Source organism: Lissotriton vulgaris, chromosome 4_1, assembly GCF_964263255.1.
Source record: "Lissotriton vulgaris chromosome 4_1, aLisVul1.2, whole genome shotgun sequence".
Taxonomy (NCBI): domain Eukaryota; kingdom Metazoa; phylum Chordata; class Amphibia; order Caudata; family Salamandridae; genus Lissotriton; species Lissotriton vulgaris.
Genome location: NC_141691.1, coordinates 2,009,975,227 through 2,010,001,818, shown reverse-complemented (window position 1 = coordinate 2,010,001,818; position 26,592 = coordinate 2,009,975,227). Strand labels below are relative to the sequence as shown.

At 45.8% G+C, this 26,592-nt stretch overlaps 2 protein-coding genes across 2 annotated transcripts in view; one reads left to right on the top strand and one right to left on the bottom strand.

Annotated features, from left to right (window-relative positions):
* NRBP2 (nuclear receptor binding protein 2) overlaps positions 1-26,592 on the top strand; it is a 260,810-nt gene that overhangs the window by 193,841 nt on the left and 40,377 nt on the right. The window contains exons 4-7 of the mRNA XM_086918121.1: positions 5,275-5,377; positions 11,298-11,348; positions 11,870-12,005; positions 17,267-17,320. Of these exons, the coding sequence (XP_086774247.1) occupies positions 5,275-5,377; positions 11,298-11,348; positions 11,870-12,005; positions 17,267-17,320 (344 nt within the window). The remainder of the gene's footprint in view (positions 1-5,274; positions 5,378-11,297; positions 11,349-11,869; positions 12,006-17,266; positions 17,321-26,592) is intronic.
* LOC147724867 (uncharacterized) overlaps positions 20,334-26,592 on the bottom strand; it is a 16,321-nt gene continuing 10,062 nt past the window's right edge. The window contains exon 3 of the mRNA XM_086966386.1: positions 20,334-26,592. This exon is cut by the window's right edge and continues 646 nt beyond it. Coding sequence (XP_086822512.1) covers positions 26,274-26,592 — 319 coding nt within the window. The 3' untranslated portion in view covers positions 20,334-26,273.

Genomic DNA, 26,592 nt, shown 5'->3' with positions numbered 1-26,592 from the left:
AGTGAGGGAGACAGAGTGAGGGAGACAGAGTGAGGGAGACAGAGTGAGGGAGACGGACAGAGGGAGGGAGCAGAGGGCGACGGATAGAGGGAGGGAGGCAGACAGAGGGAGGAGGACGACAGAGGGAGAGAGACAGCAGGAGGAGGACGACAGAGGTAGAGAGACAGCGGGAGGGAGCGAGACAGACAGAGGGAGAGAGACAGACAGAGGGAGGGAGACAGAGAGAAAGGGAGGAGACGGAGAGAAAGGGAGGGAGACATAGGGTGGGAGACAGAGACAGAGATAGAGAGAGAGACCGACAGAGAGAGGGAGACTGAGGGAGGGAGACAGAGGGCGATGGATAGAGGAAGGGAGGCAGACAGAGGGAGACAGACAGAGGGAGGAGGGCGACAGAGGGAGAGAGAGAGACACAGACAGAGGGAGGGAGACAAAGGGAGGGAGACAGAGACAGAGACAGCGGGAGGGAGAGAGAGAGGGAGACGGAGGGAGACAGACAGACAGATGGAGGGAGACAGACAGACAGACAGATGGAGGGAGACAGACAGACAGACAGATGGAGGGAGACAGACAGGGAGAGAGTGAGGGAGACAGAGGGAGGGAGACAGACAGAGGGAGGGAGACAGACAGAGGGAGGGAGACAGAGAGAAAGGGAGGGAGACAGACAGCGGGAGGGAGGGAGAGAGACAGAGGGAGACAGACAGACAGAGGGAGGGAGGGAGACAGAGGGAGAGAGGGAGACAGAGGGAGGGAGACAGACAGACAGACAGACAGATGGAGGGAGACAGACAGACAGAAAGATGGAGGGAGACAGACAGACAGATGGAGGGAGACAGAGAGAGAGAGAGAGAGAAAGAGACAGAGAGAGGAGAGAGTGAGGGAGACAGACAGAGTGAGGGAGACAGAGTGAGGGAGACGGACAGAGGGAGGGAGCAGAGGGCGACGGATAGAGGGAGGGAGGCAGACAGAGGGAGGAGGACGACAGAGGGAGAGAGACAGCAGGAGGAGGACGACAGAGGTACAGAGACAGCGGGAGGGAGCGAGACAGACAGAGGGAGAGCGACAGACAGAGGGAGGGAGACAGAGAGAAAGGGAGGGAGACGGAGAGAAAGGGAGGGAGACATAGGGTGGGAGACAGAGACAGAGATAGAGAGAGAGACCGACAGAGAGAGGGAGACTGAGGGAGGGAGACAGAGGGCGATGGATAGAGGAAGGGAGGCAGACAGAGGGAGACAGACAGAGGGAGGAGGGCGACAGAGGGAGAGAGAGCGACGCAGACAGAGGGAGGGAGACAAAGGGAGGGAGACAGAGACAGCGGGAGGGAGAGAGACAGAGGGAGACGGAGGGAGACAGACAGACAGATGGAGGGAGACAGACAGACAGACAGACAGACAGATGGAGGGAGACAGACAGACAGATGGAGGGAGACAGACAGGGAGAGAGAGACAGAGAGAGGAGAGAGTGAGGGAGACAGAGGGAGGGAGACGGACAGAGGGAGGGAGACAGAGGGCGACGGATAGAGGGAGGGAGGCAGACAGAGGGAGGAGGACGACAGAGGGAGAGAGACAGCAGGAGGGAGAGAGACAGACAGAGGGAGACAGAGGGGGGGAGACATAGGGTGGGAGACAGAGAGAGAGACAGAGAGATATAGAGAGAGAGAGGGAGGGAGACAGAGAGAGAGACAGAGTGAGTGAGAGAGGGAGACAGAGAGAGACAGATATATAGAGAGAGAGAGAGGGAGGGAGACAGAGAGGGAGGGAGACAGAGAGAGAGAGAGAGACAGAGTGAGTGAGAGAGGGAGACTGAGAGAGAGACTGAGTGAGTGAGAGAGGAAGACAGAGAGAGAGACAGAGAGATATAGAGAGAGAGGGAGGGAGAGCGAGAGAGAGTGAGACAGAGAAGGAGGGAGAGATATAGAGAGGGAGAGAAAGAGAGAGATGTGTGTATGCCGGGTCTGGTGGCTCAGTGGACGAAGGCGTCCGCTGCATGGGCCTGTGTTCAACCTCATGGTCACAGTTTATTTTTTGCTCTAGCCCCGCTCCCCTCCCCCACTGACCCCGCCGCCACCGGTGCGGTCCTCGGCCACAAAACGCACTGTAAATTTGGTCCCCGAGAGAAAGTTTGTGAGTACCCATGCTCTAGAGTGTTTCAAGGACTTACGGGCTATGGCCAAGTCCTTGGGCCTCTCCACCCGCCCGGCGAAGTCTGCTTTTCGCACCTTTCGTGGCTACGGAAGAGGTGCCCTGCTACATCCCGCCCAGAGCCACAGGCCACAGCAAGTTACCCAACCTTCACGCGGCCGGGGACGTGGGACCAACCGTCTTAGTTCTGGGGGCAAGCGGACAGGCCAGTGCACCAACCCCCCCCACCCCCCCCCCCCTCTCTGCAGCAGCCTCCAAACCTTCCTAGTCTGACATTTCAGGCCCATCACACGCCAGTGGGTGGCAGGATTCGCCATCACCTCCCCCACTAGCGCGCCATCAGATCGGACAGATAGGTTTTTCAAATAGTCCGAAGGGGCTACTCCCTCCCCTTCGAGGCTACCCTTCCAGCCATGCCCCCCAGTGCCACTGCATGTCGGAGGATCACTTGGCCCTTCTCCAGCAGGAAGTTACAACTCTTTTGGCCATGGGAGTCATTGAGCACGTTTCTGTCCCAGAAGTAAGCCATGGTTGCCATTTCCACTACTTTCTGGTCCCCAATAAGGACAATGGCCTGTGTCCTATCTTGGATCTCAGAAACGTCAACAGCTTCCTCCGGAAGGAGATGTTCAAGTTGTTGACGCTTGCTCAGGTCTTGTCTGCCTTCGACCGGAAGACTGGATGGTAGCGTTGGACTTGCAGGATGCTTATTTTCACATCCCCATCCTGCCGGCCCACCGGCGTTACCTGCGGTTCACAGTAGGCCACGAGAATGTTCAGTTTACCTTGCTCCCCTTTGGCCTTACCAGCGCCCCTCGGGTGTTCACGAAAGTGATGGCGGTGATCACAGCTCATCTGCGCAGATCAGGGGTTTCAATCTTCCCCTAGCTCGATGACTGGCTGTTGAAGGCGGGGTCGCCCTAGGCAGTCGTCTCCCACCTCCAGACTACGGCCGACCTCCTGCATTCGCTGGGGTTCTCCTTCAATGTGCCGAAGTCACACCTGTTTCCCTCTTAAAAGCTCCTCTTCATCATAGTGGTTCTGTACACAACGGGGTTTCGGGTCTATACTTCTGAACGGCGAGTCCAGGATATTCAGGCTATGATTCAGATCTTTCATCCTCTAACCCCAGTTTCAGTCAGAATGACCCTGAGGCTGCTGGGCCTCATAGCCTCCTGCATCCTGCTGGTCGATCATGCCAGGTGGCATGTGCGGGCTCTGCAGTGGGACCTGAAGTTCCAATGGACGCAGCATCAGGGGAATCTGTCCGAATGCATTTAGATCTCGGCGGGCACTGCTCGACAATTGCAGTGGTAGCTCATTGCCATTGACATTGGGTCAATGGCAAATCCCCCTCCCTTCCCCAACCAGACCAGACAGGGGTGACGGATGCGTCCCTTTTGGTCTCCGGCGGAGTCCAAGCTCCATATCAACCTTCTGGAGTTTTGGCGATTTGTCTTGCACTTCAAGCATTCCTTTCCATCACCTCTGCCAGACGGGTGAATGAGCTCTAGGCACTTTTTTCTAAGCATCCTTTTCTCTCTGTGCATCCGGACAAAGTTGTCCTCAGGACTCGTCCATCCTTCCTACCCAAGTTAGTCACTGCCTTCACATCGGGCACACCATCACCTTGCCCACCTTCTTTCCGCCTCCGCATCCTTCGAAGGTGGAAGAGAGCCTCTATCGTCTGGACCCAAAACGTGCGCTTTCCTTTCATTTGGATGGCACCAAACAGTTCCGGGTGGATGACCAGCTCTTTGATGGGGACGTGGGCTCTAGGAAAGGTCGGACCGTACACATCTCCCGGTGGGTCGTTTTGTGTATCAACGTCTGCTATTCTTTGGCAAAGAAGGAGCCTCTAGTGGGGCTGCGCGCCCATTCCACCAGGGCGACGGTGGCAACTACTGCTTTGGGACGAGGCGTTCCTCTGCCTGATATCTGTCTAGCAGCTACATGGGCTTTGTTGCACACTTTTACAAAGCACTACTGTCTTGACAGTCAAGTCCGGAGAGATGGCTTCTTTGGCCTTTCTGTTCTCCAGGACTTTCTGGTGTGATCCAGATCGCAGACCCACCTCTGGGGGTGGTATTGCTGGGGTATCTATTCTAAGGTAAGGAATCTATAACTAGCGTGTTTCTTTCAGATGAACAAGTTACTTACATTGAGTAACGATATATCTGTAAGAAACATTAGTTAGTTATAGATTCCTTACTGCCCCACCCATCCTTCCCGTTCTGCGAACTGATTTCTAGGCTTAGGCGAAGGTAAGTAACTTGTCCTTCAGGGCCACGCAGGGTGTGAGGGACCAAACACCAGGAGTTTTGGGTGGACATCTGGCAATTGATATTGAAGAAGATTTAGATCCCCTCTGGGTTGTTTTGGTACAGCCGGTTTACTTGACGGGAGTTTAACAGAAACCTCGAACTAGGCAAGGCGGTAGGCCTTTAAAGTTCCTAGCGAAGAGATAGGCAATCCATCGTTTATGCCTTATTCCCTTATGTTTGTCCTTTCTGAAGCCTGATTGCTGTTTCTCATACACGTAAGCCTGTTTAATATAGTAATGTCCTTGGTTGACCCTGTCGACTTCTTTATACTAATCTTACATTCAGATTTATTGCAGGAAATTAAATGAAACAAGGCGTTTGGGGTATCATGAGCAGTGCGGGTGTCTTATCACTTGGAAGCTGTGATCTGACCGAGACATTATAGTGACATGATGTGTCTATGTTTGCATGGTTGGAGCAGGTTTGCTTTAAAATGTTCGTGGTGGATGTGAGGGAATTAATGTGGTGATGGATTGAAGGCCGAGAGTTGATTGTAGTTGGATTAAGGATGGAGTCTTCATATGCCCAACCTGCAGTGGCTGTGACCGAAGAGCCAGAAGCCTCACATGAAATATAGAACTTACTTCCAACCTGAGTGGGTCCAGACTCCTGCATGAGAACACTGCCCTGAAACTACCACAGACGCTTTACTTAAACGGCAACATCCCGAGTACACTGGACACCTCCTTCCAAATTAGCAATTGTGTCAATGTCTATGTTAATTTGTGGGAAAGGCCGAAGTGGCTCCTGCTACAGCTGCTTCCTCTGCAGGACGCTTCTCTTTTTAACCCTGTGTTTTTGTTCTTCCACAGATTTGATGCCTGAAAACTCAGTGGAAGAGAAAACGAAGCTGATCGATCCGAACACTATTGTGGCAGAAATCCCTCAGAAGGGCCGGCCTCCTGTGGCGTGGAGGTGAGCAGCCGACTCGCTGAGCTGAGAATTGAAGCGTTTTAGGCAATGCTGTGGGGGGCTCCAGCACTCTGCATAGCTCCCCTGCTGCATGTGTCCCCAATACTATGGTCAACCCCAACACTGTATGCATGCCCAGTACTCCCTCACCTCCAGTACTGTGTGTGACTTCAATATTGGGCGTGCAAGTCCAATACTGTCGACAGTTCCAGTACTATGCACGAGGACTGGAGCAGGTCCAACGCTACGTGCAACAGCATCTTAAACAAATTGAACATTTCTGTATGTGTCTTTGCTAAAGTGTGTTAGTCTAGTTTTGTCTCCTTTCTTAGGCCAGTGTTGGCTCTTTGACAGAGGCCGTATTGTGTGCGCTTTAGAAGTGCATTTTGCAGAAGGCCTATCCTCCGTGATGTGCTAATGTAGTATACATATTAATGGAAATACCATCATAAGGATCACATTTCTCACTTTACGCCTTAACCACCGACACTTGTAGCCTCAGATACTTCCATGTGTTTGTCCTCAGTGCACCCTACTCTTCCCCCAGCTGCAAGAAAGATTCTTTCATATTTTTGTCAAAATTATTGCTCAATCAGGTCACATTGAAGTCTGTATTTGCCAAGTTTAGCATTTTCTTGGCCTCAGAATGGTGAGTTCTGTTCCACATTAACTCTTTTCCTAAGGGAAAAGAAACACACTATTTTCTGGCATGTCTTTTGTTGGTTTGGCTCAATTCCTTATTTCTTCCTCAGTACTAGAGTTTCTTCAAGTTCCCTTGTGCCTCACCGTTGTTTCTTGGTTGTCTTGCTCTGCAGAAAATGAAATTAGTATTCTTTGTAAGTAATTTCAAAAGTGACATTCAAGCCCTCACCCCCCACACTGATGAAACTCCACCGGCTCTCTTTGCACGGCTGCATCTTCTTCTAGACCAAGGTTCTCCAACATGTAGCCCGGAAGCCACTGGTATCTCCCCAGCTATTTGTAATAGGTCACCTATGTGCAGCCCAACCTCGTAAATCAAAGGTTTTCGTGTGGTTGAATTAGCAATGTTTCCAAAACTAAAAAGGATGTACTTAAAAGTAAAATGCTTGTTTTTTCAGAATTGAGGAAGCAGATGTTTGGAGAAAAATAAATTTAAGTCTAATACTTAAATAGCAATTCCTACTTCCACTGGGAAATCTTACTACTGAAGTTCTTTGGTGGTTGGCCGCGCTGTGTATGTGACTTCTGTGGCATATGCAAGTATTCAAAATTAGAACTCCATAGAGCTTTGTCTTTGGACATCATTGCTCGTGACCTTCTCTGATGTACTGAGGTGATCGCTGTTTATGGTCGCTCTTCGTAGACCTGTACGCAATGACCTCTAATGGAATCATGTCTGAAGTGGTCACTGCTGTAACACTGCTAATGTGTGTTAGTAGCCAAGGATAATTTTCAGTAACCATTAGTAGTTCTTACTACAGAAAATGTTGGAGATCCCTGTTCTAGTCCATCTGCATTGACCACAAACCCACCATGAACTGCAACCGTACCTATCTGGTTAACAAACTAACCAACTCCAGCGAAACTTAACACTTCAGCAGCCTGGACATCTCCAGACTGGAGATGAAGAAATGTACAAAAATGAAAACCAGAAAAGAGACCTTCACCGGCTACACATTCAGGGCCTGGATTAAGAGCCCCAAAACTATCAAAACGTGCGAGAAGTCTCCCTGTTCAAAGAACATTACAACTTAACACCTTCATTGATTTATTTCCCTTTACTGATTTCTGAAACCCCCCCTCACTTTACTATATGAAGCATGGATTGTGGGTCATAATCTAAGCTGCTGGCCCCATGCAGTGCCCTGGTCTCCTTGGCTAGCTTTATGCCATGAAAGTACCTGCTTGCATGCATACCTACTACCTACATGTATACATGAAGGAACCACCCTGAAGGCCCATGCCCCCCAGACTGTGGGATGCCCTGTACCCTGGCCTGAGAGCAGAGCTCAAATTTGTAGGTTTCAAAAATGACTTGCAAACGTAACTGTTCCATAGTCTCTCTAACTAAACTTCCAGATAATGGAAGTAAAGAGTAAATGGCACCTCCCTTTTGGATTTGAACTTCTCCGGCATGTCCAATGTTTTCAAGGAATACACAAAGACATTTACACGTATGTGTTATAGCACTCTAGTACTACTTCACATGCCCAAATGAAATCCAGAAACTTATGGGCAAAGTATTGTGTCACACATGGCCAGTCACTGCAAGGTAAACACACTTAAATCACTGGAAGCAGTCAAATAACATTACCATAACATAGAGGTACACCTAAAAAATAGAAGAAAAAAAAAGTGTCAACTTACTACACATTGCAGACAGCCAAAGAATTCACATACTAAAATGTTTTAAGAAGTTACAAAACAAAAGAAAGACCATTAATAGCTTTAGATATTGTAGGCACCCTTACAAATCACATTGCAAATTTTTTTTTAAAATAAGGTGTAATAGAATTCATTTAAAAATGCAATATATCGTAGGATATCTGAAACATTAATACAAATCACACTGCAAACATATAAGCACAACATTCACATGTTGATACACTACACAACTACAGCTGATGTCTGGTCCCACAACGTTTTTTGCGGCCCAGGTGGAAGATGGCAGAGCAGAGGGTGTGGGTTGAATTTTTATGTTCTTGCACAAAGGATTGTCTGACGTGTGTTAATGGTGTGCCTGCCGCTGGAAAATATTGACTATTACTGGTAACTCTTGAGATCTAGGCATCCGTCAGACATCATGGTGGGAAGTGGCCCGCTACGGTCATTTTACCCATCTAGAAGTATTATAACTGGTTGGGTCCTTACCCGGTCCAGACACCCAATGACCTGAACAGTGTTCCCACACAGGCACTGATTTACCAGGACAGCTCCACGGGTACATTGGAACATGTTAGGACTTTTGTTTGGAAAGTGCAATCCTGTTTGTTTCAGTGGAGTTTTTTTTTTTGGCTGTACACTTTTTCTGCACTTGGACTTCAACCCTAGTACCTAGTACCCAGAGAAGAGATGTTGCTCCAGTCTTCCTACATCAGTATCCTTGATCTCATATAGACCCTTTAGTTGTAGTCCAATAGGATTCCAAAGCTAGAGGGCCTCTGGGGATCCCTAAATAGACCCGAACCAATCTCCAGTGGCTGACGTCTGCCATATGGCTACTCTTAAGAAAAATCTAACTTCTAGAGCTAAGGAGCTATACAAATGTTTGCGATTGATCCTTGAAGGTGCAACTACCATCTAGTTTTTATGTGTATGTTAATTTTAACTGTTACATCTTCTTACTTCATAATTAAAGTATTGTTTATTTCCAAAGTAAAGCACTCGCTGGACACTGATCTAATTGAGCCTTATTTCCGGTGTCGCACTGAATCTGAGTTTCTAACCCCCTCCAAGTGTCTTAAATGGGCCATCTAGTGAGTGATGTCACAGTAGGTACCAAAATCCAAGCTGTCATCATTGAACAAGCCTTCCAGAACGCCTGCTGTTGATGATTGTTAGAGATTCAGGGCTGGGCCAAGATCATTGTGTTTTGTCTCCACACTGGATGGACCCTTTAAGGGATTACCTTGGCTGTCTCAGATCAGTGGCCCTGGGACAACAGTGGTTGGTACAGTATCCACACAGCGCACTGCCCACGACCTCTGACTGCCTCCTAAGCACCTTGTGTGACTTTTCAAGGAGGCTTCTAAGCACCCGCTGTTCACAGCTTAAGATGCCCTCCCCGCAGGGTCCATGCCAGACTTCTTAACCTATAGACTGGCATCCTGTACATAGGCACAATCCAAGCACAAGCATGTGTACTTCCAGGCAACCTTTTTACTGTTCTCCTATCCCATGACTTTTGTTTTTTTCTTACAATCTTGCAAAGCCTGCCTCCAGCCTTGAGGACACGAACTATGGTGTAATGTCGAAGCGTCGAGAAACAGCACATTCTATAAGCTGGCTCGCGGAGGAGTCTGAAGGCTTTGGGGATGCCAATCTGATATACTGGTACACAGGATCTCATTGTAACTCCAGTCAAGTTAAGCTCTGCAGTAATCCTCGACTTTCCCTTATCCTTGTATCTCATTTTAATTCTATCGCAGCTCAGGCTTTCTCTCGCTGAAATGTAATAAGAGGCTGAAGCAGCCCGGAACACTGGCACACATATGTAGACAGCGTTGTTTTTTTTTTTTTTATACCCTAGCCAATCAGTAAATTCATATAATCTCAGGAAATGTGCATTATGCTTGTTATGCAAAATTCTGGAATTACAGCATTACCCGCCACAGCGTAGAATCGCGCTACTGCTTGCAGCAAAATTATAGCACAGGTGCACATGATCAATGCAAACAACCAGTACTCGTGTGGCTGTCCTCGTCAATTGGGGTTTTCCTGCAAAAAATTTGCACTATATGACAGATTTGCATTTTGTGGAATTTTGTCTAAATCTGTTTGATCTTCTGAAATTTTCATACAATTATACAAAAGCAAATGACACGAATTTCGCGCACCCCTACTTCTGTGAGCTTGGCACACTGCGATCTCGAACACTTTTTTGGAGTTCCTGCTACCGTAACTCAGTGATCACTTTAGACCTTGCTCTTTAGAGAGTTTCACCTCAGTCTGGCTTCTTCACATATCCCTTACACTACCTCAGAGCCCTCCCTCTCCACCCAATGTCCACCACCATTCAACAACCTTCGCCTGCATGTCCATCCTGACCACATCACACCAGTCCACCATCCCCTTTCACTCTCATGACTTACTGCCCTACAGTGATGTGACCACATGTAATCTGCTAACAGCAGTGAATGTTTGCGTGCTTGTTGAGCAGTTGTGTGTGTCTGTCGTTATGTGGGCATAGACTATATACAGAGAACGGCTAACCATTCAAGAGTTTGTCCGTGCTAAATACTTTAAATGCGCTGAAGCTTCTTTGGCTGGGATTCCGCTGCTCGAATGGAATGAATTGATTTGTGAGGTTGGTTACTTTTTTTAGGTTCCACTTGGGTGAATAGTCTTTTCCAACAACAGATTTTATTAACTTTCGTAAAGGTTAAAAACTATTTTTGTGTTGCTCATTTTATTTTTAGAGAAATGTATGCTTTTTCAATTTATTTTTTATTGATTGATTCCACATGTGCGAATCCCATCGTTTGGACTGTGTTTTCATCCTGTCTATGTGGCCATATGAGTTTAGAAAAGTATCTCAAAGGGCTATGCAGCCATCATAAACGAGTGGTATGTTAGTCGCATGAGCAGGGCAGTTGTTTAGTGTCTAATGCCAAGAAAGAATGCTTCTAAGTGCTCAGTAAGATAGACAAAATAAACCACAAAAGGAAAAGCAGCTGATTAGAGTTGAACAAAATATGTAGATTACTGAATTGAGTATGTCCACTTTGAACATGTGTTGTAAAGTAAAGGGCCTCTCTGGCTTTTGTGACCGCAGAATGTTCCCAAGCACTTTTCACTTTCCTCCTCAACACATTTTATGATGGAAGGCCACTCCTCAATGAGAAACAAGGCTTGGTTGTAGATACTGGCCAGCTGTAGGTGTCACTCCTGTGAGTGTTTTCAGCCAGCTTTCTAAAAAGTCGGGTGAGTCCAGCAGAGCACTTAGAGTAGGGTATCTTTGGGCACTTTAAGCCAATGTAGGGTTTTGAAACAGGGAGCTATGTGGATCTTTCATTTGTAGTGGAGATACATTTTACTTCTTAATTCTCTGCTAAGTTGAGCTTCATGGAGCTTTTCCATACAGCCAGATTATAGTGTCTTACTGTAGTTCAGTGTGGATGGTGCATTGTTTCATGCGAGTGAGCGCCTATCTCCTCCATCGTTTTCACTGTGATTCTTCGTCGATCTTCATTATTATGTCTATACCTTCTTTCCCACACAGGTACTCCCAGATCTCCTCACTAGAGCTCGACAAGTTCCTGGAAGATGTCAGGTGAGTCCATAATATTGACACGATAGAACACTGTGTGTAGCTCTTTGACTCGGAGCTATCCCAGGTTCCTGCTTCGAAAAGGATCTGTAAGGCTCACCGTCTGAGGATGCCTTCATCTGATCCTAGGAGTATTTATCCTCAATCCTAAGAAGTTTAGAGAGTGTCCTGAACTTGTAACCTCACTTTCATCCTTGTTCTTGCTCAGTGTCTTGGCCATCTTGTCAAGTGCTTTCAACACATTCACCTGTTCATTCAAGCCTCTCGCTTTTACAATAGTCGTCTTTGTTCCTGGTAAGGATGCTCACCCTGTAGGTGTTTGATCACATGTACTTGCACATTTCTGTGTCTCACACTTGGCATGTTACTCAGTTATGATTGTATCGTCTCACTCACAAATGGTCTTGTTTGCCAACATAGATGACTGGTCTAATTGAACAAGCAGTCTTATTACAGGAGCTGCTTTCTCAAGAATGTATTCAACTATTAACACGTTTTAGCTACTCTGGCTGTCTTCCTACCAGGAATGGCATTTACCCGCTCATGAACTTTGCTGCCGCTCGCCCCCACGTGCTGCCGAGGGCCCTATCCCAGTCGCAGGAGGAAGTGCCGCACACCAAGACGCCTACTCCGGAACCCGTTGATGTGGAGACCAGAAAGGTAGGCCTACATTGCAGAATGTGCTTACTTTGGCCTCAAGACCCAATGGAGAGAATCAATTAGCAGCACCTTGAGACCCTCACAGGTGAATTGCTGCGCTTTATAAATCATTGATTCATTGGCCTGAATCCAGACCTCAGGCTGGAGGTCCTTTAATCTAAGGGCATGACCGTCCGTCCCATTATTTCCTTAGGGTGGAATGCATTGCCTTCTGCTCTGAACTTGCACACCACTCCCAGCCTTTTCTCTTGCATATACCTTCTAGTAATGTGAATATGGCATGTCCCAATGTCTGGGGACCAAAAATGAGAGAGAGGAATTGTGTTCTGGTGCATAAAGATCCCCTCAGTGTAGGGTGGCCACCTCACTCTATTCCATCACAGACGCGGTTTCTCTGGGATTTTAACCTGCAAGTCATTGCACTCAGGTGGATTAGTCTAGTCACCTCAGTGGAAACAGACTACAACACCCAGAATGCTTTAGGTTCTAATATGAAAGCCCTGGAGTGGAAAGGGTGTCTGTGATAGCATTATGGAAGGCACTCACTCACCTTGAATGAATAAATGAATGAAGGCATTTATATAGTGCACAGCTACTCGACAAGAGTGTCCCAGCGTTTCCGAAGGCCTTCTGCGACCCCGCTGACATCCCCAAGTGCTGATGCGACAAAATGCTGCTAAGGCATGGTGCTAAGGAGAGATTATTGATTGACTGAATAGCCAGGTTTTAAGAAGATTCCTAAATGTGGCTAAATCCGTCACTGATCTCAGTGACACAGGGAGCGCATTCCAGGCATGTGCCCCTAGAACACAGCTTTCTAAACTTTTCATGTTGGTGACACACTTTTTGGAGATGCATCATTTTGGGACACAGTAAGGCAGTGTAGACAGTGGGGTTTTGTGGCCGAGGGCTGCAACGGTGGGAGGCGGGGTCAGTGGGGAAGGGGCAGGGCTAGAACATGAAAAACTAACCATGAGACCGGCATACACACATCTTTTTTTCTCTCTCACTCTGTCTTCCTCCCTCTCTCTCTTTATCTCTCCCTTCCTCTCTCTCCCTCTCTCTCTCTACCTCCCCTCCCTCTCTCTCCCTCCCCCTCTCTCTCACCCTCCCTCTCTCCCTCTCCCTCTCTTCCTCCCTCTCTCTGTCTGCCTCCCTCGCCCTCTCCCTTCCTCTCTCTGTCTACCTCCCTCTCTCTCCCTCCCTCCCTCTCGGTCTCTGTCTCTCTCTCCCTCCCTCTCTGCCTCCCTCTCTCTCTTTATCTCTCGCTTCCTTTCTGTCTCCCTCTCTCTATCTCTCCCTCCCTCTCTTGCTCTCTCCCTTCCCCTCCCTCCCTCCCTCTCCCTCCCTCTCTCTCTTACTCTCTCTCCCTCTCTCTCCCCTCTCTCTACCTCCCCTCTCTCTCCCTCCCTCTCTCTCTCATCCTCCCTCTCTCCCTCTTCCTCTCTTCCTCCCTCTCTGTCTGCCTCCCTCGCCCTCTCCCATCCTCTCTGTCTACCTCCCTCCCTCTCCCTCTCTCTCCCTCCCTCTCTGCCTCCCTCTCTCTCTTTATCTCTCGCTTCCTTTCTGTCTCCCTCTCTCTATCTCTCCCTCCCTCTTACTCTCTCCCTTCCCCTCCACTCCCTCCCTCTACCTCCCTCTCTTCCTCCCTCTCCCTCCCTCCGTCAAGATTTTCCTGTATTCCAAGGACAGGAGTGGAAGGAATTTTCTCAGAATACGAAGGAGGCCAAAGCAGGTTCCAGCTACTGATCGGACTTGGGCTCTCATGGATAGGGAGTGATCTATCATAATGCCCAGCTTTTTTACCGTTTGTTGTGCAGCGAGAGAGAGTGACATATCTTCTGGACACCAAAGTCTCCATTCCATAGGCAGCCAAAGAAAATTATGTCCGACTTTTCTGGGTTACATTTCAACTGGTTGATCCTTAACAATGTCAACACGTATGAGAGGCCCCTTCACTCAGGTATACCTAAAACACTAAGACTTCTAATATACCCTCACTTTGGGCGGCTGGAAAAGCAGCCTCATGCACCCTTTCAGTCAACACTCCATGTACTGACTGCTGTAGGAGGTCCGTCTATTGCTGGCAAATTTAAGTGCGAAGATTATTTTACATATGGAATTTCCCAAGACTACAAACTTTTTTTTAAAATAAATAAAGTGCAATGTTTGTGTCTGGAGTGCTTACCCAGTGCTCTACTAGAGGGTTGCTCATCTCAATCGATAGTTCCTGGTGTTTTGTGGGGTGGTGATTCCCATCCAAGACTAAACCCTTTACCAAGGCCTCAGAGATGCAGGGCAGAGAGAATCCCAAACTGCAGCAGGGAGTTCATACGCCAAATAACTGTGTGGCAGATCGAACCTTCCTCTTTTAATTTAAAAGATATTGTCATTTAACTTTTCTATATTAGTAATGCATATCCCTGAGCTCCTTTTGCTGTACGGGTTGTGTGCTGTAGCCTCCAAGCCTGGCCCCTATGTGTTCTGCGGGTAGCTGTCTGTGAGCTGTCAGAACAGCAATCTGTTTTTTGCAACCACTGGCATGGAATGAAGAAGGGCTCTTTGATTTCTATTGAACTGTGCAGGATTGGGTTTGGGGTTACTTGGTACCTGAGCATCAAGTGATGGTGCCCTCGTCTGGCTAGAAAAGTTGACAATGTGGTTACCATGGGGCAGCTTATCTGCAGGGATTCACCTGAGAAGGTGATAACCTGCATATGCCATACGGCACTAGGGTTCAGCACTAACACTGTATTTTCAATCACTGCAGGAATGTTAAACACTTGCCCAGTTGTAGTAAAAGGGGAGGGTGTCTTTGATATGTCAGAGGACTATAATCAGACTGCACTCTTTCTTTCCATTTGTGCATGTACTGACAGCAGCCCTTGTTTCTCCTTGTGTTGTGCCAACTGCAGCTTTTGTTTCCCATTGTGTATGTGCTGACAGCAGTCTGCACTACCCCTGGTGTGTGCGCAGACTTTGGTCTGTGTTTCTCCTTACATGTGTGTTCACAACAGTCTTTGATTCTCCCTGTGTGTGTGTGCTAACACTAGTTCTTTTTCTTGCATGTGTGCTGACAGCAGTCTTTGCTTATCCTTGTGTGTCCTGACAGCCATCTCTGCTTTATGTGTGTTTATTTGTGCATGTATGTGCAGGTAGCAGTCTATTTACAGTGATGTGGGGGTGTCTGTGGTGTCCTGTGTGTTTACAATTGAGATAATGGAGTGATGTGTCTGTGGAGGTAAGGGCTGGGTGGGCATGCTGTAGTGTAGAGTGTTGAGTGTGGATGCTGCGAGAATGTGACGATGCATGGAATATGCCCATTGTGTGCTGGGTGAAGGCTGGCGGTTAACCTTAGGTGGAGGGAAGAATGCGCTATAACCGGAGCTATGAGGCTGTAGCTGTAACCTAAGGTCCTAACATGAAATGAAGATCAACACTCATACCCGTGTCACCCCTGACACTTGCTAAGTCCCTGCTCTCCAACCACAACTCTGCCCTTCTTGTGTGTGCTGGTGCATACCAGTCTGATTGTCTCCTTGTGTACCTCCTGGCCGTAGTCATTTCATACCCTTGAGTATGTCCCTGCAGCTGTCTGTGCTTCTCCTTGTATGTGCTGGCAGCGGTCTGTGCTTTCTATTATAAATGTTCTAGCATCTGCTTGTCCTTCCCTTGTGAATGTGCTGACAGCTATCCCTGCTTCCCTTGTGAATGTGCTGACCGCTCTTGTCCTTCCCTTGTGAATGTGCTGACAGCTTTTTCTCCTTCTGAAAGTGCTGACAGCTGCCTGTCCTTCCCTTCTAAATGAGCTGACAGCTGCCTCTCCTTCCCTTCTGAATGTGCTGACACCTGCCTGACCTTTCCTTGTGAATGTGCTGACACCTGCCTGTCCTTCCCTTGTGAATGAGCTGACAGCTGCCTCTCCTTCCCTTCTGAATGTGCTGACAGCTGCCTCTCCTTCCCTTGTGAACGTGCTGACAGCTGCCTGTCCCTCCCTTGTGAATGTGCTGACGGCTGCCTGTCCTTCTCTTGTGAATGTGGTGGCAGCTGCTTCTCCTTCCCTTGTGAATCTGCTGACAACTGCCTGGCCTTCCCTTGTGAATGTGCTGACACCTGCCTGTCCTTCTCTTGTGAAGGTGCCGACACCTTCCTGTCCTTCTCTTGTGAAGGTGCTGACACCTGCCTGACCTTTCCTTGTGAATGTGCTGACACCTGCCTGTCCTTCCCTTGTGAATGTGCTGACAGTTGCTTGTCCTTCTCTTGTGAATTTGCTGACAGCTGCCTCTGCTCCCCTTGTGAATGTGCTGACAGCTGCCTCTGCTCCCATTGTGAATGTGCTGATAGCTGCCTCTCCTTCTCCTGTGAATGTGCTGACAGCCGCCTCTCCTTCCCTTGTGAATGTGCTAACAGCTGCCTGTCCTTCCCTTGTGAATGTGCTGACAGTTGCCTGTCCTTACCCTGTGCATGTGCTGACAGTTGCTTGTCCTTACCCTGTGCATGTGCTGACCGCTGCCTGTCCTTCTCGTGTGAATATGCTATCAGCTGCCTCTCCTTCCCCCTTCTGAATGTGCTGACAGCTGCCTGTCCTTCTCCTGTGAATGTGCTGACAGCTGCCTGTCCTTCCCTTGTGACTGTGCGGACAGCTGCCTGTCCTTCCCTTGTGAATGTGCTTGAAACCTGCCTGTCTTTTCCTTGTGAATCTGAGGACAGCTGCATTTCCTTCCCTTGTGAATGTGCTGACCGCTGCCTGCCCCTCCCTGGTGAATTTGCTGACCGCTGCCTGTCCTTCCTTAGTGAATGTGCTGACAGCTGCCTGCCCCTCCCTGGTGAATTTGCTGACAGCTGCCTCTCCTTCCCTTGTGAATGTGCTGACACCTGCCTGGCCTTCCCCTGTGAATGGGCTGACACCTGCCTGGCCTTCCCTTGTGAATGGGCTGACACCTGCCTGTCATTCTCTTGTGAATGTGCTGACAGCTGCCTCTCCTTCCCTTGTGAATGTGCTGACACCTGCCTGGCTTTCCCCTGTGAATGGGCTGACACCTGCCTGGCCTTCCCTTGTGAATGGGCTGACACCTGCCTGTCATTCTCTTGTGAATGTGCTGACAGCTGCCTCTCCTTCCCCTGTGAATGTGCTGACACCTGCCTGGCCTTCCCCTGTGAATGGGCTGACACCTGCCTGTCCTTCCCTTGTGAATGGGCTGATACCTGCCTGGCCCTCCCTGGTGAATGTGCTGACAGCTCTCTGTGCTTCTCCTGTTCAGGTGGTGCAGATGCAATGTAGCCTGGAGCGCAACGAGGACAAGACACGGTGGCATGTGAGTAACTGCTCCAAGCTTCTGATCTCTTCCAGTTGTGTCATTATTCCCTCAGTGAGGGACACCTGTTCACCTTCTGCATGCCTAGCCTTTTATTTCAACAGCTTGATTTCCAAGACTTTAACCTGCAGAAATAGAAGATCTTTTTCTGAATAAAAGCCCTACTAGGTGCCTGTATATTCTTGTCCACTCTGAACCAGTCCTAATGAAAGACCTTAAAACCTCAAGCAACTTGTTGTGCGTCATTATTCCCATCTTTTTTGGGTGTCCCTACCTCGGGAGGCGCCTTGACTTCCATTAGCATCCCTCATATTACTGGTATGTGCATGTTTTTCAAAAATGAGATGTCTCTTACAAGCTTAAAACTGTTCAGTTTGTAACTTCTTGCAATTTCCTATTGTGATACTCTTTCCACCTTTCATATATTTTTCTTTTTCGTACCAATTTTGCGAGTTAATTTCAAGCCCTGAAAGAGGAAGCAGGAAGGGCGGTATGTTATAGATATAAGTTGTCGCTGTACGTTTATCTAACTTTCAGTAAACAAACATGCATACCTGCTAATCCCACCCTTCCCACATCCCGTAAACTACAAGATCAGATGTCCCTAATCCCAGCACCTTTTCACTGACACCTTGTACCTACTCTCCATCCCACCCCATAGACCTATACCTGCCACCTTAGTCCAGCTTGGCACATCTGTGCCCCTGCTCCTTGACTAGTCGTACAACTATTTGCTGTTGCACCAGTGTCTAATTTCTGACAATAAGTGCCAGGGCTTTTATCAGCAGGCCACTGCAGCTTGCTCCACACATGGCCCCGGCCAGCGCTGCCGGTGATAGTAACAACACAACTACTAACCATCACACTCCTACAAGTGTTGAAAGTTTCACGCCCCTAAAGCTATGAGACTGTCTATGGTGGGAGGTAATACTCATTTTTAATGTATACAGAATTAATAAACAACTGTTTTTGTACTCATCTCTATAGCGCCACCATGTGGCAACTGTCATTGGTGCCGGTGTTGACAATGAAGTGCTAGTGCCGAACACCGGAAGACACCGGCTCAAATAAAGCTCTGTGTTGCACTACTACCTGTTCTGTGTGCACTCATGCTAATACTACTCTTTATTGGGAAGCCTGAAGCACTTTTGCACCCCAGAATGAGCCATATGGTCTGTAGCAACATAAGAGGAGAGTCATTTGAGGTGATCTTCCTGTAATTGAACAGCTGAAAGTAGCAAGTAGCACCGGGAGGCTGTCTTGACTCTGGAGGTGCTTTACCAGTGCTCAGTTTGTGCCATTTTTAAAAATAATTATTTTTATTGAAACAAACATTGGTTCAAATAAACAATACAGAGGTCACAGAGAATAAAGAACTATTAGAACATTGGAATGTTGGGAGCTCCATTGCAGACAATGGAGTGCTCCATGCTTCTAAGGGCCTGTAAAGACCAACATTCCAATGTTCTACAAAGGCTTCTCAAAGCTCGAGGGGATTTATATCCCCTCTAGCTTCGAGAACCCTTTGTTTAATTTGTTAGAACATTCTGCCCTCTCGTGGAAGAATGTTCTAATAGCCTTATAGCCCTTCGTAGCAGGGCTATACCGGCTATTAAAGTCCCGCTGTCTCGTTAAAGTCCCTCGCCTTCGGCTCGGGCCTTTAACGATTCAGCGGGCCTTTAATAGCCGGTATAGCCAGCTACGGCAGGCTATAAGGCTATAATAGCGTCATACGGAGGATGAAAATTATATTTCAACATAAGGGGGGAACATCACGGGGTAAGGGGGACATTTGATTCAGAGCAATCAGGTGGTGTACAGATTTCTCCCCGATAACTATTCTAGGGGCCCCAGATATTCACCCATTTTTTAGAGAAACCCCTAGCGACATATACCGTCTTCTCCCTAAACATACACCAGTCGAGATCTCTCTCCCAGGTCTCCTGTATTCATATTTTAAGACTAGAATTATCGTCATCAAACAATGACCCAGACCAAAAGGGAGAAAAATCGAGAAACAATGACAGTGGGACAAAACAGGGATTAAAGTGAACTTGCAAGAGGAACTGTAGGGAGGGTGATGAAAGAGGCAGGAGGAGGAATCAAGACTAGAAAGCATACCTGCCAGCTTGAAAAACAATCTCATCTTGTGAGGAGGGGCAGGACCTTGAAGGGGACGGAGCCTTGTGTCGAGGTGTACCTTCGAGGTACTTTTGAACCCCAAACCTGCCCCCAAACCTGCTTCCTCCACCCCCCCCCCCCCCCCCCAAATAAAGTTTTTCAAACCCCTCAGTGGACTTCAGTAGTTCAAAGCCTCGGAAAATGAGTCTTCCTAAAACCACTATTTACAGTGGTTTTCAACTCCTTTTCCCTGACATTGAGTGATATTGGCTCCTCACCAGGACACCATGTGATGGGAGTAGTAGTATAGGTTGAATACTACTCATAACCATGTATTTTTGACAGGTGGCCATGCCCCTTTGGTCCGCGAGAAAATTAGAATCAGTCCAAATCTGTTTTTAATTAATCCTTATAATGTTTTGAGAAGTATTTCTTTTTAATTGGTCCATATATTGTTTTGATAAGATCGGTGTCTTTCGATGTTTTATAGGATAATCATAATTTGTGAATCAAGGTTTATGAAATGATGCTGTAAGGATCTCAAAAGCGTATAAAATGATAAGCTAGGATTTTGAATCAAGGCTTGTAAACTGATACTTCAATGAAATCAAAAGCATAATAAATGATGAACTAGGATTAATCAAGGCTTATTAAATAATATTAAATAATACTGTAATGAAATCAAAAGCATATGATATGATAAATTAAGATCTGTAGATTTTGGGGCGCTTGCCTGGGCAGGTCTTGTTTTAGGGATGTTTAGGGACTTTGTAAGCACAATATTGTAGATGTAGCTTAGAATTGCTGTAATAGTTGGTAAGTTTCATATAATCACATTATTAAAAAGAACGATAACGACTTCTAAGCAAAATACATTTGATTACATGTAAAAGAAGCTTGATGGAAGCTTTATTTTGATGTAATATTTTCAATTTAATTGGAAACTTTTTTTTACATAACAGAAGAACTGTTTTTGGGTCATTATAGTCTCTTTATTTGGAATTACGTATATTTGTCCACCTTTAGTGACAAAAAAAAAATCCAGCTAATAGTGCTATAATGAGGTAGCAATAGTAATCAAATACATTATGCCCCATAGCATATACATCAAAGTATCAACAGCAGCCATAAAATCTGTGGAAGTTACATAAAAATTTTGAAAAAAGAATCACAGCTTTTTTTTCATATGCCCGGTAATAATCACAGATTGCTCTAAAACAGTAATACAAATATAGATTACATATTCAAGCTTAATAGTGGAATCATAAGATAGCGTTAGTTAACAAATACATTATGCACCGCTGCATATAAACCACAGTATCATCATCAAACATAAAATATGTGGAGGTTAGAAACAAATCAAGAAATTATAGCATATTATCGTCATCCAGAAATACGCAGTATGGCTATCAGTCAAAATCATACAAAAACTACAGTCCTGTGATAAAAATGAGGTCGTTACTTAAACCAGTAGTTTAATTTGTTACCCACTAATAAACACAGATTATCTAGAATACGTTTGTGTGTGGCGTGGTAAACAAAACATGCATTACACCACTTTGATTAGAAAACAAGATACTGTGCTAAGCAAACAACCAAGGCAATCTCTTGAATGTTTTATTTTTTGGGAGGGAATTCTCTCGGCGAGGTTATGGGTTTGCGAGAGTTGTCTATGATAGCTCTGTGGTCATGTACAGGTGTTCTTTGAGAGCCTTGCAAAAATGGTGATGCAGGGGCAGAAGGAATAACAAAAGGGGTAAGGGCTCTGCTTTTAAAATGTTTTAAGTAGATACTATGCCCACCATGTCCTAGCATTGATGCCGTAATATTCAGTTCTTCTAAGCTCTGCATGAAGACGTCCCAGACGATAGGCACTTTATTATTAGCAAAGGAGTGTGATTGTGTAGCCCCTCTGACCAAGTCATGCAGGTTTGAGCCACGTATAACGTTACGTTTATACTAAAGTTCCCCCTAATCATTCCAGAAGCTCTCTTTATTTTGTTGAATTTTATTAAGGAGTAATTTAGCTTGGTTTTTGTGCTGGGGGTTAACATTGTCAATGATATCATGAACTAGATTAACAGCTGGTGATTCTGATTCTGGTGAAACTAGTGGCTCTTGACTAACAGGCATGAATAAAGTCAGGCCCTCTTTTTCCATTTTAATGTGATGGACAAAGTTCAGATACATTTGTAGAGCAGTGGTGTACATCTTTGCCTTCTCATGAACAGGTAAATCACTTTGCTGTAGAATTTCTCACATCTCGGTTTCCAGAAGATCTGTGGCTGTTTTTCATTGCTTGTGGGGGACCACATTCTGTCTAGCTGATGTTTAGGAACGAGATACATTTTTGCAATGTATGCCATCTCCGTCTACACAGCACGGCTGTGAGAGCGGAGTAGCGAATATTAACAGCGATCCTATGAAGCCCCCACACTGCTTGACAAGTCTTTTTTAAAGTTTTAATATATAACCTTTAATTGCTCAGTTTTTTACTTCTCTTTCTAATCACTTAGATTTGTTAAGGACTCAAAGGGACATTGCCCTTCAAGGTATTTAGGGCTATCTCAAAGATCGCAGCTACTAAATCGTCAGATGCAGAGCACAGAAGAGCTTTTCTTGTTGTGGGGTTGATAAGACCAGCAGTTTCAAGAGTTAGATTTCGTTCTACCCTGCTGGACATGGTCATTAGGAAGTGAAGCTCTAAACTGATGTGGGACTTTCTATTTCATCATCTTTTTATAGCTAGGGGAGGACTTTTTCAGAGTATAAGCAATAAGAAGATCCGGTGGGAAAAGGCCCATTTTCAATCTGTAATTCTCTGGCATGTTCACGTTTAAATCTACAAAAAGATACCCATAGAGTCTCTGAGTGGCATCCTGAAAGGCTTCTAAAGAGAAACTAGAGCGACCACCAAGATCCATCTGTCAGGCTGTTATTTGATGTTTCTGTTGGTGGGGCGGGGGGGTGTTGAAAAGCACCATGTACTTAGTGTTCAGAGTGATGGTTTGTGACCCCATACCTTGGTTGAACACTTTCTGCATAATGTATACAATGCTAAGATTCCGATGGTAAACATACTGAGTAAAAGCTTTTTCAATTTCATCGCCATCAATAGCAGAGGTCATTAGATCATCTGCAATAAATATATTGACCCTAGAGTGGAAATAAATTGGCATAATTTAAAGCTGCAAGGAAGAGCATTTCGACAAATGTGAGGTGTGTAAGGTTTTGTGAGGGTTCTTGATCAAGCGCATGCCAGCAGGAATAGGCCCAGACTATGTTGGTGGGTGGTTGTGTCAGCATTTGATGAGTATTTTTTTAAAGTTTTTTGACAAAGTAACTTTTACCAGAATTGGAAGGTCCTGCGAGAATGCCAATGTATGGATGCTGTAATCTAAAAGCCATACTTTAAAAACCCTCTAATAAACCTATAAACCCAGATCCAAAAGCCTTTTCACCAGCCCTGTGCTTATACAGCGGATGTATGACTCTTGAAAGCTGTAGGGCAGTGTTTTATTGTCCTCTTTAATAAGGTGATTATCGGATACAACTCTCAATGTTTTGCCAAGAGGGCGGGTCTCAATATCGCATTGTTTTTTTCATTCTTGCAGTGCAGGGTGTTGAACTACCAAGCGCTCCTCCTCAGGAACCCATTCACTTCTTTCAGAGTGCTTAGCATATTGAGTGACCAGCTTTTTTAAGTTTTTTGAAAAGTTACTTTTTCGCTGCTCTCAACATTGAGGGTGATCCCCTACACCTTCAAGCAGATTTTACCACCTGATAAGCGGTAACTGTAGTTTTGGGGCCTTCAGAGACAAACTCTGTGATGTATTCATCGGCAGGTGTTTCACTAGTGAGTTCCCCCAGATAGTAACCCAAAGAGGGGGGTGGGGCGTTAACATCACCCTCTTTGCACACAAAAATCACAGAGTCGTTGTCATGGTAAAGACAGCGGTCTTCAAGCAACTCCAGAAGCTTGTACAGCTCTAATCTAGCATAAGTGGTGGTGAAACTGGCAATAAAGGCGGGTAATGCTCTTTGGCCTTCCTCCAACACACACGCTGGATATCATTATCTATGAACTCGCACAAGGACACTTCGCAGTAGGTAGTAAAAAAGTATCAAATTCATTGGTTTTAGTCACTAGAGCAGTTTCTGAGTGAACTTCCCTCTGATCCAATTTTCCTCCATAGATAATTGAGAAACAGTTTAGCAATCGGTCTTTTAGTGGCGGTCACACTGATTTTATTAGCTCGCAATCAAATACCGTCTTTCTGAAAATATTCTCACAGGTACTTCTGTTTCTCCTCATTGCTGGTACACCTCAGGGGATAACCCGAAGCTCCTTGCTTGCCTCGAAGATGTAAAATAGTCAGTAAACAGATAATGAGAAACATTTTCAAAATGCCATACCTCATAAATGTGCTCCATCACATAGCCTTTTTTCAGAGCGACATTCACTTCTACAGTGCACCAGGTGCTGGTCAGAGCTTGTTCTGCATCAGAGTGATCACACAGGGAGGCCTGTCTAGCTTATGTGCAGGAGCAGCACAGGGAAAATAGAAGTTTGCCCTCAAATTGGTATGGACACACGGGGAAAAAGGCCTCTAGACGGCTGAATTCTACATCTGATTTGACCGAAAATACATTGCTGTGGCAAAAATCTTTAAAAACGATCTTAGGAAGTCCTACAGGGTAGACTTTTGTCTTATTTAGGGTATGAGCTGGTAAAATCATAGTAAAAAATATTTTCATCAGCAGAGGCCTTTTGATAAACTGCATTGGTTCGACCCCCATTGAATGAATCGCGCTGTTTCAAGGCTTCGTGTAAGTCAAGATCCTTGAGAAAAGTCTGTAATTCCAGATTACATGCTAACTGTTCGTGCAAATCATGTTTACTGCTGGCATTGAAGTTGCATCTTTTTAAAAACACCTGTTTCATAGTTGTGTGGTTAAGCAACTGACCGAATGTACAACCAGTCATTTTGTTAACATAGTTTCCACCATAACAAATTGGACAAGCATGAAAAAAGCAGCCATTAAATTCAAAGGCTGTATGGACCCTGCCAATATTGGCATAGCCATCTAATAAATAGGACCCAATTTTAAGTTCACCTCCTCTCAAAGAGTGACGGATGGTGATTTTTACATCAACCACTGAAAAGCGGGTGTTGATCATCTCGTTTGCTGTCTGTGATAATTGTCATGTGGTAGCAATGCTAATGTGTAAGGTTTTAAAAACAAAACCTGAATAGCAACAAGCAGACTGAAGCCAGTGTGATGTACTGAAAGGGGTCAATGAAGTCAACATAGGCATACTCATCTGCCTAGAAACTATAGTTTATAAATCTGGGTGTAATGAATGTGTTGATGTAAACATTTGCACATGTAGGACCTGAAAACTCCCAAGTAGGCTCACCGCTAATATGTCTGGCAGAAATATAATTTGGTTTGTGAATGATATTTTCCTGACAGCATTCCATATCATAGAATATATGATAATCTGTTTTGGTTGGGGGTTTGAGTTTCCTCAAAATGCAAAGATGTGAATCAAATGAAAACACCTTGGCTTTACAGACTTCTCGTTCAAGGCCTTTACAGTCATGACTTCCAGGGCAGAAGAGGTTGCATGATTCACACAACGTTTTGCTGTGACAGCTCACTTTCCCTACCTTTGTTAATGCACAATGACACTCTAAACACTCCTTAGAATGACAAAACAGCCTGCACTGTGGAAACCTGTGGAGATCATTATCAAGGTCCCGGCAGTCGCTTCTAATGCAAGCCTCGCAGATGTCTGCGCATGACTGGTTGTATTAGTGGGTATAGGCCGAATGGCAATATTCACAGAAATACCTAGCCCGTAAGAATTTTTTGTATATCTTTCACACCATAAAAATGGTTTTCATGCAACAAACAGAATTTTAGATTTACTTGTGGTCCTGCTTGTGATTTAATGCCAGTCGCCTTCATGGTATAATACTTTAATCGCCACATTGAAGTAATTTTCAAATGCCTGTATGTCTTAGAAAGTGACATCGGTATCTGGGGGGATGTGTAGGGCATCATGCTTTAACTGAGCTTCCTCTGTCAATTTTGCACCAGGAGTTTGACCATAATCCAATAACCCAGCTGGGCACCCTGACAGACACAAAGTTCCAGCGGTGGTGTTTAAATTAATCAACCATCAACATTTCTTTTGAATGCTCCTACTAAACATTACAGAATTTAGCATCTATTTTGCGCCAACTTTTTTCATTCACAACCAATGTTAAACTTTGTGACCCCAAAATCTCAGCATTGCTATTCATCATGTCAAAAACTTTTATTAAGAAATCGAAGGCATTTAGGGCACGATGTGGCAGGGCGTAAGTGTAAAAAGAGTTAGCCAACCCACTGACGCTCATGGAAATTTGTACATAATCGTTGATGCTGATATCAGTGGCCATTTGGTCGAGCTGTTGTTAAATAGAGTTAATAACCGCTTCCAGGGCTAGTCTCATAGAATCTATGAGGTGTAAATTGACAAACCAAAATTCTTCACAAAATTCTATAGCTCTAAATTTTTTGATAACTCTTATCATGGCACTCGCTTTCTAAAAACACTCTCTGAGGTGGGGGCTCTAACAGACAGGGGCTTGGTGGTAAATACCCATCATTGGCTTGACTATTATGTCGCATACTTCTTAAACGGTTTTTGGCTCTTTTTAGGTTTTTGGTTAAACTATTTCCGACTACTGTAGCAGCTACCATTTTTCTTTACGTTTGGCACTTGTAGTTTTAGAACTTCTTGGTGACCTGTGCTCTTTGGGGGACATTATCAGTTTCCCTAGTCAAGGCTCAAACAATCAAGGCAGGCTTGAGCGTCTGCTAAAATAGAAGCAATCAAAGTCTTGGTATTTTGGATTAAGTGATCTACAGCAACTTTGACAGCTGTTATGTGGCTGATATGGGTGGAAGCATCACATTCACGTAAAACATTAATAAGAGATAAAGCTACTGGTGCCGAGTTTAAGCCCAGTATCTCAAGGGAGTTTATTAGAGGGAAAACGTCGCGAATCGCTGAAAATACAGCTGATTCGCTGGGGGGTGAAGCTTTAACCCCTGCAGCAGCAGCACCGCTACAGGGGTCAAGTGATGGCTTTCCC